This window comes from Melozone crissalis, unplaced genomic scaffold (genome assembly GCF_028551555.1).
Source record: "Melozone crissalis strain CALT ecotype California unplaced genomic scaffold, PUWL_Pcris_2 ptg000027l_1, whole genome shotgun sequence".
Lineage (NCBI taxonomy): Eukaryota > Metazoa > Chordata > Aves > Passeriformes > Passerellidae > Melozone > Melozone crissalis.
Genome location: NW_026535805.1, coordinates 13,751,684 through 13,765,299, shown reverse-complemented (window position 1 = coordinate 13,765,299; position 13,616 = coordinate 13,751,684). Strand labels below are relative to the sequence as shown.

Below are 13,616 nucleotides of genomic sequence, written 5' to 3'. Positions count from 1 at the left end.
CTCCTGCCTGAGTCCCAGCACAGTGCTTCCTCTATTTTCTTTCCCCCTGGTGCCAGGGGTTTGGCAGAGAACCTGAATGCTGAGTATGAGGGGCAGAGACTTCAGGGTGAGCTGGTGAGAGTGGGAAATGTTCTGTTTGGGAAGACTTGCAGTGCTGTTTATGTTGTCTGCCCTGGCCTTACAGTGCTGCAGCAAGAGTTCAGTGTGGGACAGGCAGTCTCCTCAGCAGCACTTCCCATCCCCTGCCTGCAAGTGGGATAACTCCACAAGCATCCTGGTGCAGACTTTGCAACCACAGTAATCTTGGCCTTCCCAGCCTCATTCTGCATTCTTTCTTCTTTCTCTTTGCAGTGGATAGATGGGAGCATAGAGGCCGGCCTGGTTGCTGTTTGGGTCCTCATTTGGGTGCTGACCTGCAGGCCAGGGACAAAGACAAGGAGGAGAAGTCCTGCCCTGCCCTGCTGAGGCCACCAAGCTCTCAAGGACAGCACAGGGCTGAACAGGCAGGAGCTGGGGCTGCAGCACCAGGGGGATGTGCTTTAGGGACTTCTGGCAGGAAGCTGTATGCCTCTGCTCCTGACACGTGTTGGTGAAAGCAGGGGACACTGTGGCCATGCTGGGGAGGTAGGGGCTATGCTGTGGAGCAGGGAACAGGTTCCTCTGTGGATGGGAGAAGCTGCCTCTCTTCCTCCTTCCTGCTGTTAATAGAGAAGGAGATGGAGTCCAGTATTGCTGAATAAGAGTGGAAAATGCCTTTTGGCAAATCTCTCTTTGCTCTTTTGAGGAAGTCAGCATTAATTATGCAGAGTGCAGGAGGGGAAGCCTCTGGGGCTTGCATGGAACCTGGTTTGATGTCCTGCTCTTACTTTGCCTTTGGCCCCACTATATTCTGTGGTGACAGGCCATGCTTGTGGTCAGGAAAGGGCTTGCATACCTTGAGCTGGTTCCCACCACTCCAGCCTCACAGCAGCTTCCCACCAACTCCCTGCACCTTGTCTCTTGGTGCTCAGGAGCTCATGCTGATGTTAGCATCTCAGCCCAGGCTGAGCCAGGCTTGCCCTGACCTACAGCCTTTGAGGGGAAGGAGGGACCAGCAAAGGCACCTTTAACCCTGTTCTGGTGCAGCACAGTTTGTGTGGTCAAAGATGCTCCTTTACCTGTGGTGGCAGCATAAGTTACAAGGAAACATGCAGGGTCCTTCCCTAGAGGGAGACACTGGGATCAAAACAGAAAGCTTTGCAGAACTACCTCTGCCTTCATTGTGTATTTGAGTTGGGGAGAGCAGCTGTTGCTAGAAAAATCCCCTTATCCCTCCCACACTGCTGGAAGGGATTTCCTTTCATAATTGGGAGCTGTGCTTCTGTACTACAAGACTGTGCGTGCTGCCAGCACCACCTTTCCTCCCTGGCTGTGCTTTGAGTGAAACACCCAACATCAGCTGCCTGCAGGGCTGGCCCTGCAATTGCAGCACAGGACACATTGGAGCATCCCTGCCTGGCTGAGGGTGGGGGCAGAGAGTCTCCTGGAGTGAGCATCTGAGACCAAGGTGCAACCAAATGCAAGGAAAGAGGTATTGCCAGGCCCATGGATTGCACTGTGTCTGGGAGCAGCAGCCAGTCTCCTGCTCAGCTGAAAGACTCCTGGGAAAGGCCTTTGGTGAAAGATACTAGCTAGGCACTATTGATAAAGACTGCAGAATTGGTTGCCAGAGCATTTTTCTTAGTTGCCTAAATGGTGTTGTAACCCCAGAAGAACCCTGGTAATTCTTACCTAAATTGATACAATGGCAGCTCACCTCTAGCCTGCTGCCAGATGTTCTTGCAACTGGGAGAACTAGAAGGGCACAAGTGCTCTTACATTCCTGTGAGCTTTTCCCAGCTTCCCACACACCTGAAGCACCTCTGTCTCCATGGGGAGTTCCCTGTGCTCACCAGCTGGGTGGGAGGTTGCATAACTAAGCATGATGTGAGCTGCTGTGCCTCTTGACTCAGCTCATGAAAAGGCAGTGTAAGCCTTGGGCACATGCCACATCTTTTCCACTGCTGGGTGTTCTGGCTGGGTTACTGAAGAGGCTGGGAAGGTTTATATCCAGTCCATCCTCTGGGCTTCAGGGGAAAAGTATATCTCTGGGACCTGTCTCTCTGAAATGTGTCTTAAATTACCTATAGGCTTGCAGAATTTGTCTTCAGTATGTAACGGTTTGTATAAATAATGTTTATATAGGATTGTGGGCAATCTGAGCATATGAGCCTCATTTCTTTTAAGAAAGACAACTGGAAATGGGGCTATAAAACATGCAAGAATGAGGTAGATAGTTAGGTGTCTGCAGAGGAAAATGAGAGTTCCCTGATATGTTGCAAGTCTTTCAATACTGTGGTAAAACAACAGCATCTGGCAAACTTGTGTAACTTGCTTGGATGTTCAGAAAACCTCTGAAATTTCTCACAGAAAACTGTTAAGAAAACTGTCTACTGGAGGAGATGTAGAGTTGTGGCTCAAAAATCAGCTGAGGTTCCACAAACAAAGTCAAGGGGTGAACTAGCAATTTCAATGTGACAAGAGCAGAGGGATGAGGTCCTTTGCTATTAATGACCCAGAAAAGGTAATGTGCAGCAAGGTTCCTAGAATCTGCCAATACCCTGGAGTCATTCAAGAGGAAGTGATGCCAAAGTGACACCATTTGTAGTGAAGTGCTGTGAGAAGCTGAGAAGCATGCAGCCAGGTCTATTGGAAGGAGTGATGTGCTCTGGGACATGGCTGGCTTCTAATTTGCCTTGGCTACTCTGGGCAGTGGGATTGCAGGCTGATGACAGAGATGCTTTTCTTCAATGTGCAAAGATGCCATCAGAGAAGTAAATCGTGCTCAGCCATGTGAGGAGCAGTGTAAGGAGAGATGCTGAGAGCATTAGAGTGTTGTTCTGGCAGTCAAGGTAATTTCCCTACCCAGGATGGAGTATGTGATGGAGAAAGGTTCTGGTCACCTTTCCACAGGGTCAGAAGAGAGAATGTGTTAGGAATGTGTGGGTGAGTGGTTAGAGCTAGAAGACACCTTGTGTCCTGGGAAGGAGAGAGCACTTAGGAGTGAGCTTAGTAGGTCTAGAAAAAGCAAATGCTTTTCTTCATTGTCTTTTTTCACAATAGAAGAACTCAAGGCTATGGTGTTACAGCAGGATTGTCATCTTTACTCAAAATCTGAAACTCATTGCTAAAAGTTTACAAAAAGAGGGTTGAGAGATATTTCTTTTTTTCATTCAGTTCATCTAGATTGCACTTACCATTCATGCTCCAAAGTGTGCGATATTCCTTTGAGTCTCATCCCAACATTTTTTCCCATCATTCACCTAAAGCTTCCAACTATCTAGTTAATTCAGCCAGGATGAGTTATCCTGTCTTCCTGATTTATTCCCAACTGTGATCTCATGTCTTGGCTTGTTTTTCTCCTGCTTTTCTGCTCCCTTGTTCTGCTCTAGGCAGCCCTGCTCCACCTCTGTACCTGTGAATTACGTCTTAACAGGCTGCTTTGTGGCTTTTCCAATTTGGCTGACCCCCTCTCAATGCCTGTACCCAGCTGGGCTTTTGCTCCTCAGGCTGCCCTTTGTCATGGTTCTTCAGCTGGTTTGCAGCTGTGCACCCCTTGGAGCTGAGCCGGGAGGGTCACTTTGTAGCAGAGCTCTCTAGGTCACCACAGCAAATCGCTTTGTGGTCGTTATCCAGCTAGCGTCATGCTGCCATGCTGATAAATCTCTGCAGCCAGGCAGGAGATGGGCAGGATTATACCTGTGAGCTGGAGGTAAGAGCCCTGCATCCCCTCTGCTAATGTCACCAAACAATGCAGAGCTTGAAGGACAGTGGTGCTGGCGGCTTTCTCATCCTTTGGGCATGCCATGGCTCTTTTGCCTAGTCCTGAGGGATGGCATTTCTGGAGAGAAAAAAACCCCAGGCATTGCCCGGAAGTGATACTGTGCTGTCCATCCTTTCTGTATGATTCATGGCTGTAGTGAAGGATTTGGGGTGGTTTGTGGATGCTGGATTAAGAGGAATGGTTTAGGGATCAAAAGCCTGTATAGATCTTCCTGTTATCACTGTTCCTTTTGCAACTGATGGGATTTTCTCAGCCCTTTTCTGTAAAGTGGTTGTGTTTCTGCTGTCAGCGTGTCCCTCTCAGAGTTTTTCAATTCTCATTTATCCATTGCTACTGCAATCAATCTCTGTGTTTCTTATGGAGCTGCTGTGCGCAGAAGGAGGACCTCCCCATATCCAAGCAGTGATGCTGACCTGCATGCCACTGTGGGTCCTGTAACAGTTTGGGGAAGGCACTGATGTAAATAAAATATTTGACCAGCTAAATAGTAGAGTCTAAGCCTCCTTTCTACCCTGTGCGCTTGCATCTAAATGGCCTCCAAGTCAGAGGAAGGAGGAAAAACAAGCAGGGGGTGTGACCAGCCCCTGATGGGTGCCCTGGGAGCTGGAGGCTGAGGCCCGCAGTGAAGAGAGGGTGATGATTCAGCCTAATAAAGCTAATGGCTTTATGCAGCCAGGCAAAGGAAATTGTGGGAGCATGATGCAGCAACTGTCCTATAGCAGTTTGTTTCTGTCATCCAGACGTGATTTCATGCCCCATCCACTCCACCCTTTCACTTTTTGCTGTACCTAAATGCTTTCCCTGCTGAGGAGGGGGAGCTGAGACACCATGTTCTCAGGAAGAAAAGCAGTCTGTGAGACAGCTGCACCTAAATGGTGTGAGAGTGGACAAACAAGGGAGGGAGTTCTGGGACTCCATGGTGGGACAATAGCTGCTGAAGCATGTGGGTTCTTCTGGCACCACCGAACTCGGGCTTCTCAAATGATCTTGTCCCTGGACCCTGATCCCAGGAAAATCCTGCAGCACAGAGGAGCCCAAGCTGGCAGGCAAGATTGGCCCCCAACTCCAACAGGGCTACGTTGCCATCGAACTGGCGCATGTCTAACTAGCTCTTTCTCTCCTTTCCCCAGGGAAGACAATGAAGCTGTAGAGATGCTTCCCTACGTCATCGCCACCCTGGGCTCAGTAGGGGCCCCCTGCAAAACTCCCACATGCAACAACAACAACAGCACTACCAAGGACTACTGCTACAGCGCACGCATCCGCAGCACTGTGCTGCAGGGGCTGCCCTTTGGTGGGGTGCCCACTGTCCTAGCCCTTGACTTTATGTGCTTTCTCGTAAGTCTGCCTACTGTTGCTTCGACACCTTCTCCCCTAATTAACCGTGAAAGGTGATGAGATAATTGGGGTTCAGGGCCCCAAATGCTATCCCTGACTTTGCTGCTGGCTGGCATTCTGGCCCTGATCATGTCTCACAGACACTGTGGGCTCAGCCACTATTGACTTAACTCCAGTAACACCACACTGAGCCCCATGGATGGGTGTTGCAGGGTGGGGGTGATGTTGGCTGAGTCCTGCATCCAAAACTCCCACTTATATTGCTAAGTCCCTGCAGCTTTATCCACATAATGGTTAGCATTTTTCTGCTTAGAAGCTGTGGGACCACAAATCACATAGCCATAGTTGTGACTTACAGGAACCTCAGGGCCTTTGGATCCTGTGGGGCTACCTTAGCTATTGTGTGTTGCATCCTGGACCTCTGTCTCCCACAGCTATCCAGATAAGCTGATTTAACAGTCCTGGGGAACTTGTGCTCCTAACTGAGGACTCTGTCCCTTCCTACCCTCCTTGTTCCTGTGGCTCTGCATGCAGAGCACAAGGACAGAGTTGGACAATGCCTTTTCTCACAGCTTCTCTTTTGGTCTCTTTCAGGTACTGTTGTTTGTCTTTTCAATTTTGCGTAAAGTTGCTTGGGACTACGGACGCCTGGCCCTGGTGACTGATGCTGACAGGTAAGCAAGGGAGAGTGGCAAGGGAATAAGATATGAGTAGTAGCCCTCCTTGCTGTGAGGCAGAAGAGATAAATCCCATTTTGTGTGCCTGAGCTGCTGGAGAGGAGAGGCAAATGTTCCAGTTGCATCCCCCGAGCTCCAGGAATAGGAAGAAATCCCCACTTACTGGCTTTTTTGTTACAGCATCATTCTCCCAACACACGGAGTGGTCCCCACTGGCTCCATATCACTTATGGTCCGTTCAGTGACAGAGAGATGCAGGGACCCTTACAGAGGAACAGCAGATGAAGGGAGGAGAGGAACAAGGGATCACAGGAAGGGTGAGGGCTGCCACAGTAAAGGCTTTGTTAACCCTCTGAGGTGTCTTTGTGACTCTGCTGGATGCAATTCTTGTTAAGAGCACTTGACAGTAGTATGCTGCTTTTCCAGGTCTGGTACTGCTGTGCTGAGGCCAGCTTAGCTCTCATCCCAAATGCTGATGAATTGATCTGGGTGTGGATCCTTCCTGCCCAATGCATTTGTGAGCTACAGTGTCCATCAGCAAAAGCCGGGGCCCATTGAGGATAGCAGCTCTACAGCAGAGGGAGCATTCCCTGCACAGCAGTGGAAAGAGTTGGTTTTTTTCCAGCATCAAACCAGGAATTCTGCTAGTTTAAATAGGTGATCCTGGATAGGGTTAGATAAGCAGCTGGGTCCCTGTGGCTCCTCTGCCCATCATTTCCTGGTCTGGCTGGGGAAATCAACTGTACAGAGGTAGTGGAAGGGAAACAAGGAGAAGGAATAATCATAGGAGACTTCAATAGGGAGAGGGCAGCAGGGTTAAGCAGTATGGATCCAGGTGCTGGCAGGGAGCCATGGGAGCTGCATAGCTCTGTCCTCTGGGGGGGAGGGAGGGCTGGATTTTCTGAGGCAATGCTTGAGCACCTTGGGTGCAAGGGAGTGCCAGCAGTGGCGGTAGGCAGAAATGCAGAGGGGTGCCAGCTGTTTGGAGAGGAAGCGCTGATGAGCACAAGGAGAGGGACAGAGTTGCTGTGGATCAGTGAGACTGCAGTTGCAGGAAGGAGCCCATGCTGCTTGGCTCATCCATGGGATAGGATGAGATTTTCAGGAGGGGAATGCATGTGTGTTCGTTGCCTGGGTGGGGAGCAGATCTATGGAAGGGGAACTCAGATGGCAGCCAGGCAGTCCCTACAGTCTGTCCTACTCCCCGTCAACCAGGAGCTCCCTGCAATCTCCATCGTCTGGAGCCAGGTCACCTTCCCAGTGAAGCCAGCTTCCCATCAGCTGGCAGCAAAGCATTCTGCCCCTGGACCAGGGGTTATTCCAGTTAAGTACAGTTATGCTGTAACTTGAGGTGTTGCTGGGCTCTGGAAGGAAGGTCTTCTCCAGCCTGACCATTGGCAGGTTTCTTTTCTTCAGGATGATGGGGAGCCATGTTGGATGCATAGTTCCCTGCAGAAGAGGAGAACTCAGCACCTACTCCCGTGGTTGTAACCTGTCCCTTTCTGTTTCTGTGCCCCCAGGCGCCGACGCTGGGAGACGGAAAGAGAGGAGCGGGAATAGTATGTTGTTTTTTCAGGGTCTCATCTCTTCTCTCTTCCTTGCTCACAACCTCTCTCTCCTTTTTTCTTGCAGCTATCTTGCTTCTGAACTAATCTAAGTGGCTGGGAGTTTGGGCATGAATTTGTGTCTCTCGGTGGATTTGTGCTCTTCTTTCCCTCCCCTTTGTGTCATCCACTACCACAGCTGAATGCACCCTGGTTTTCCCCTAGTAGCCCTTAAATGCTCCTTGAGAGCAGCAGTGCCAAGGAGCTCTCAGTCCTTCGGCAGAGGGTGCTGTATCACATGCCGTGCTCTATCTGCTTGTGTCCAGATATCCTGCTTTATGATGGAAGTAAACAAACTTGCTTGTCTGAGCCCATAGTACACTCAGGTCACCCAGGTGCAGGGGAGGCTACTTTGCCTGGTCCTTCTTGTGCCAGGTTGCCACAAGAGCTGTTCCCTCACCATCTGCAAAGGTAGGCAGATGCACAAAGAGGATCTGGCAAGTTTACTGTCTTTCCTTTTTACCCACGAGGCTGCTGGCACCAAGGCAACCTTTGGCCCTTGTCCCTTGCCACCTAAACCCACACCCAGCAAGGAAGCACCCTTGATTTTCTCTCTTCCCTGCTGGAAGAAACCTTTTGCCTCAGTGCTGCTGGAAGCATCCTTTGTCACCTTGGCCTGGTAATGCCCATTAAGCCCTGCCATGGACTGTCCTCCCTGTTCTTATCTCTTTCTTTCTGCTTTTGTGCCCAAGAAAAGACCATCGCCTGTGTCTTGCTGACTGGTTGGGTGGTATGTGCTGCAGAGAGGATGATCAGCTGGCAGTGCACAGCCTGCCATGGTCACTCCAGCCACACTGATTTGTGTCTGAGGCCAGGGCAGCAAGCTGCAGCCTCCTTTTCCCACTTGCAAAGCAGGCGCCTGCTACTGCCTTAAAGGAGTACAAGAATCTGCCTGCTTTTTGCAGCTGATCCTTGTCCTTGGGAGAAGAGCAGTTGAAGTTGTTAAAACAGAACTAGTGGTCACTGTGGTACATGGCACAGAGGGGACCTCTTGCTCGTGCTTGACTGCTTCACTAGTGGTTGGTCCTGCTTCAGGTGTGTCTGGAAACTTTTCACTGCTAACATCTTGTGGGGGGAGTAAGGCAGAGGTAGTAGAGCCATCATGCTCTGAGGACTTTTTAGGGGCTGCTTCATTTATCGTCACATTTATGCTTGTCTCTCTCCAGGGGGCCACTTCTTCCTCTTCCTGTTTTTCATTTGAGCTTGGTGGAGCCATCTGCTCCATACACACCACACACACCACCCCTAAAGCTACTGCATGAGCTGAGACAGTGTTAGCAGCCAGAAGCCTCCAAAAACCTGCAGAACTCAGGAAGTCTCATTCTCTCCGTGCTCCTTCAAGGCCAATGGCACATTGCCATCCCAGCTGTTCTGTGCTGGGGAGTGCAGTGACAGGTGATGGGTTAGGAACACGTATGTGTCACCTGGTGCTCCCAGCCCCTGAATGTACAACACTGCTCTTTGTGGGAGAGGGCATCCTCCTCTGATGTGTTCCCTTTCCCTTAGAACCAGCAAGTGCCCTTGTCCTGTGACTTGTCAGAGCTTGCAGTAGCCATTAACAGTCTCAAGTGGCAACTCAGTCTGCCCTGGGAGGTCATAGAAACCCACTTGCACCTCTGCATATGAGGGAAGTGATCACAGGGCCCTGTGGGGCTTGCACCCGTGCAGCCACCTCCAGCTTCACACCCCAGCAAGCCCTTTCCACAGCATGCCTGGCCTGCCCTCTTGGAGCCTGTGATTCCATCAGCCTGAGGCTAGCTGTGCCTCAGATCCTGTATTTCTTCTTTTCTGGCAGGGCCTGCACCAAACCTGCATCATGCAGGATCCCACCTTAGTCTTAATTTGGGGAAATCTTGCTTTCACCCACTTGCACTGTCAGTGCTTTGCTTTAAAATGTCTCCATACAGGTGCACCTGCTGTTGGAGCTCCCTGTTCAGCTTTCCATCTTTGGCAAGGTTTTGCATCCTCTGTCTTCTAAACACTTCAGGTCATCTTGGTTATTGTCACTGCATCCCTCTGCACGGAGCTGAGGTATCCTGGTTGTCTAAATGTTTATGGTTCATCATGCTGGGCTTTTCCCAGGACAGAAATTTCTCTTCAGCAGAAATTCACCCTTGTTCCCTGTGCCCAGCTGCAAGGCCTCTGTGATTATAAAGAGCTGAAGGCTTGGGAGCTGGGTCAAAGCTGTCTCTGTCCCTCCAGCAGAGCAGACTGTGGGGCTGTGCAGTGGTAAGGCTGCACACCACTGTCTAATCTGCGCCCCTGACCTTCAGCTAATCTCCTTTTCACTGTCTCTGTTACTTCCAGCTAGGAACTGGAGACTCAGCAGGTGCTACTCTGCTCTGAGAGAGGCCACGTGTCTCATCCACTTTCCTTCCAAATGCTCATGAGGATATCTACTTGTTCTCCTTCCCATAGCGTCATCCACCTCCTCTCTAGCACTTGTCTCTCAGCAGCTGTTTCTCTGTGTTCTTGCCCATCTTACCCTCCTTGAGCCTGTACTGACTGAAGGGAGACCATATTTTCATTTGTTTTTTTCCCATTTGTTTCTAGCCTTCAGATCAGTCATGTCTCTTCTTGCACCTCCGAGATCCCAGCCTGCAGTTGTCACCTTGCAAGTGCTATTTAATTTAGATCTCTGGGCCTTCTCTTGCCTCCTTTTCCAGCTGCCCTCTGCCTCTGTTTATAGTGGGAGCTGTTGGATGCTTCTCCTGTGGGTTCTTCATCTAGGTCCCTGCCTCTGGCTGGAGTAAAGCAGTTTTGTGATATTCACCCCTTTTGCTTTTCTGTACTTTAGCATGGAGAAATTCAGTTCTATCTATCTGTCCTGCTCAAGGGATTTCCAGGCTGGAGGCTCAGCTGAGGCTGGGGAGCAGGTTGCACTGAGCCTGGCTCCAGGCAGCTGAATTTTTCCTCCTGCACTGAAGCACTAAGGGTGAGGAGGACTGTTGTAGCAGCATGCAGCCCATCAGACTCCTTCCTTCCACTTCCTGAAGATGAGTGAGGTCCTCCAGGACAGGGGTTGCTCCCAGTGCCTCTCCAGCTATGCCAGAGCCACAAGGGCCGTGGCAGCCTCCAGTTCTCACTTCCTTTCTGCTCTCTAAACCCTGTGCTAAACAGACCTCACCTCTTCCTCTGTGGCAGCCTCTGCCAGCCTCTCCTTGCAGGGACTGCCACATAGTATTGGGTGCCTTTCAGAAGGTGCCTAACAAGTAGCATCCATGGGCTAAGCCCATGGGCTTTGCCTGGCTCAGCATGCCATCTGAGGAGGGTTCTCTCTTTACTGCTACCTCTGATCTTACCTCTCTCCATCTCGCTGGGTGCAAACTGACCTGAATTAACCTCTCGTCTCCTGGGTGCTCGTGGTTCCTGGCCAGGCTGCCTCTTCGCATCTCCTAACTTTCTCCCTCACCTCCCACTTGTCATTTTAGCGTAGCCTCCGCCCTGCATTCTGACAACCATGACCGCTACGAGCGCCTCACCTCCGTCTCCAGCTCTGTGGACTTCGACCAGAGGGACAACGTGAGTAGCCACAAGAGTCAAACGCTTTGCCTTTGGGGGGCCAGGCACCCACAGCTTGGCTCAACCAAGGGCTCTTCAGGAGAAACACTTCTGCCTGTTCCTGGGCCTTAAGTCCCACATCTTGTAGTGTGTTGTGTGAGTGTGGTATAGAGCTCAAGAAACTATGCAGCTCTTAAGCACGTGCTTCAATAAATAGGCTCTAGATCACTGTGGCTTAACAGACATCTGCCCGGCCTATAATCTCAGCATTACAAGCAATACTTACTTGCCAGCTCTTCCTCACGCTGGCATCTTTCTCTACTGGGTTTTCCTTGCTCAAGGGGAGGATAATGGGTGTGATGGAGGGGGGGTGAAGCTCCCCCAGGTGTCCTTTGAGGAGCACTGCCTTGGCCCAGCCTACCTTCCCAGTCCTTACAGAGTTTCTCTTGTCCAGCATGATGGCTGAAGTACCTGTATGCTAAATTTTCTGGGTGTGCCATGGCTTTGGAGGGCTTCCATATTAGCCAGGAGCCCATGGGTTGCCCTGAAGGTGGGGCTGCCAGTTGGTAGGGGAGAGCCACACAGCAGAGTCCAACCCGTGTTGTGCTTCATGGGGTAGCACTGTCACCTCCTTCACCTTGGCCCTTCTGTGGCTCGGCACATCTGGGTGCTTGTAGTCTGCCCCCAATCCCCCCTCCCAAGCTAAGTATGTGGAGGTGCAAGGACACCAGCCTGGTCCCTGGAACCTTTGAAGGAGGGAGCTGGGATAAAGGAACACAGAGTGTAGTGAAACTGTCCTGTTTTCTTTTTGCACAGGGTTTCTGCTCCTGGCTGACAGCCATCTTCAGGATAAAGTGAGTGCCCCAAGACCTATGTGGGGGACCCACATGGGGAAGGAGAGGCAGTGCAGGTTTGTTGGGACACCCAGTGCAGTACAGCTTCATGAAGTCACTGCCCTTGCTGCAGCGCCCCTCTGAAGAGCACAAGTGAAATTTGTCCTCTGGAGAGGACAAGCAAAGACAGGACTATATGAGGAGTCCTAAAGCCAAAATAAGGTCACAAAGTGAGTCTGTGACAGAGGAGAGAACCCAGGCCCATGGCTGCCCTACCTCAGTCCCATCTCAGAAACTGTCCCCGCTCTGCAAAGATACTCATCACCCTGGCACTCTTGCTAGAGGCTCTGCTGTCTCGGGGATGGCTGTGAGGAGAATGCAGGGAGGCGCCCTCAGCTTGATGAAGCACAGGAGTAGTCTCCCAAGCACTTCTGTTCAGAATGCTGTGGGACAGCATCAGCATTTGTATATTAGCAGGGAAGGCAAGGCCCACCTGGAGGGGTATAAGGTGTCCAGTTGCCTCTCCTGAGGGATAGAAAGCAGGGCCATGGGGAGCAGGTCTGGGTAATCATTGCCCAGGCAGGTTTCTGCCCCGGCTGCTTCAAGGCTGAGTGCTGGGCTCCCAAATCCAGAGTCTGGCTACAGCTCTGTAGGGCAGAACAAGGGGTGCTGTGTGTGTTCAGATCAGGAGGGCAGCTGCAGCCCTGTAATTTTCCCCAGCACTTGAGGAAATGTAGAAAATTGTCTGACGGCTGTTCTCTCCTTGGCAGGGATGATGAGATCCGGGACAAATGCGGGGTGGATGCAGTGCACTACCTGTCCTTCCAGAGGCACATCATTGGGCTGCTGGTGGTCGTGGGCGTGCTTTCCGTGGGCATCGTCTTACCGGTCAACTTCTCAGGGGACCTGCTAGGTGAGAACAAGGAGCTTTTGGCCGGGCTGGGGCATCTGCTCTCAACACCATGCTCCAGACCATTGGGTAGCAGTGGAGGGCAGGACAGGACTAACACAGACAAACCCTAACTGCTGTCTCACTTTGACTGTAGTGCATCCACAGGATCATCCTGTGTAACTTGGATTTTTAGGAATTCTGCAGGGGATACTCTAGCTGTAGCTCACTCTAGTGATGCTCTGTCCCACTGAGTATAACTGAACACATTTGTGTCTGCCTCTTTCTCTCTAGAAAACAATGCCTACAGTTTTGGGAGGACAACTATCGCTAACCTGAAGTCTGGGTACGTTTGGGCAGGGCTGGGATGGGTAATTGAGGCCCTCAAGGGGTGTAAATGTTCACTTGCTGCAGAGCCTAATCTCCTTTAAGGTTGTATTTCTGCCCTTGCTGTGAGGCTACTGTTCCTGCTCCAATTTCCAGGCTGAGCTCCTGGAATTTGGTTGTAGGGCATCTGTGTGCTATGCTGAATACACTCAAGCCCCCAGTACCTTCAGGGCCTGATCAGCCAGACACAGACTTGTAGTGACAACCTTGCATTGACCTTTGTGGTCTCCCTTGTGACAGGAATAACCTGCTGTGGCTGCACACCACCTTTGCTTTCCTGTACCTGCTGCTGACTGTGTACAGCATGCGCCGGCACACTTCCAAGATGCGCTACAAAGAGGATGACTTGGTGAGCAGGATCTGGCCACTCTCCCAGATACATTTTCCCATGCCCTGTGTTCAAGTCAGGTAGCCTTGGAGACAATGCTGAGCACCTCAATTTCCACAGCAATTTTAGTGTTGTCATGTTTTGGCTGGTTTTATTCTGCCTGGCCAAAGGCAGATCACCTCCAGAGCAGCAGCTAT

The 13,616-nt window shown here is 51.1% G+C and overlaps 1 protein-coding gene across 1 annotated transcript in view; it reads left to right on the top strand.

Moving 5' to 3' along the window:
- TMEM63B (transmembrane protein 63B) overlaps window positions 1-13,616 on the top strand; it is a 48,833-nt gene that overhangs the window by 25,109 nt on the left and 10,108 nt on the right. The window contains exons 2-9 of the mRNA XM_054280368.1: window positions 4,993-5,200; window positions 5,795-5,874; window positions 7,398-7,436; window positions 10,913-11,003; window positions 11,799-11,836; window positions 12,586-12,728; window positions 12,999-13,050; window positions 13,332-13,440. Of these exons, the coding sequence (XP_054136343.1) occupies window positions 5,015-5,200; window positions 5,795-5,874; window positions 7,398-7,436; window positions 10,913-11,003; window positions 11,799-11,836; window positions 12,586-12,728; window positions 12,999-13,050; window positions 13,332-13,440 (738 nt within the window). The 5' untranslated portion in view covers window positions 4,993-5,014. The remainder of the gene's footprint in view (window positions 1-4,992; window positions 5,201-5,794; window positions 5,875-7,397; window positions 7,437-10,912; window positions 11,004-11,798; window positions 11,837-12,585; window positions 12,729-12,998; window positions 13,051-13,331; window positions 13,441-13,616) is intronic.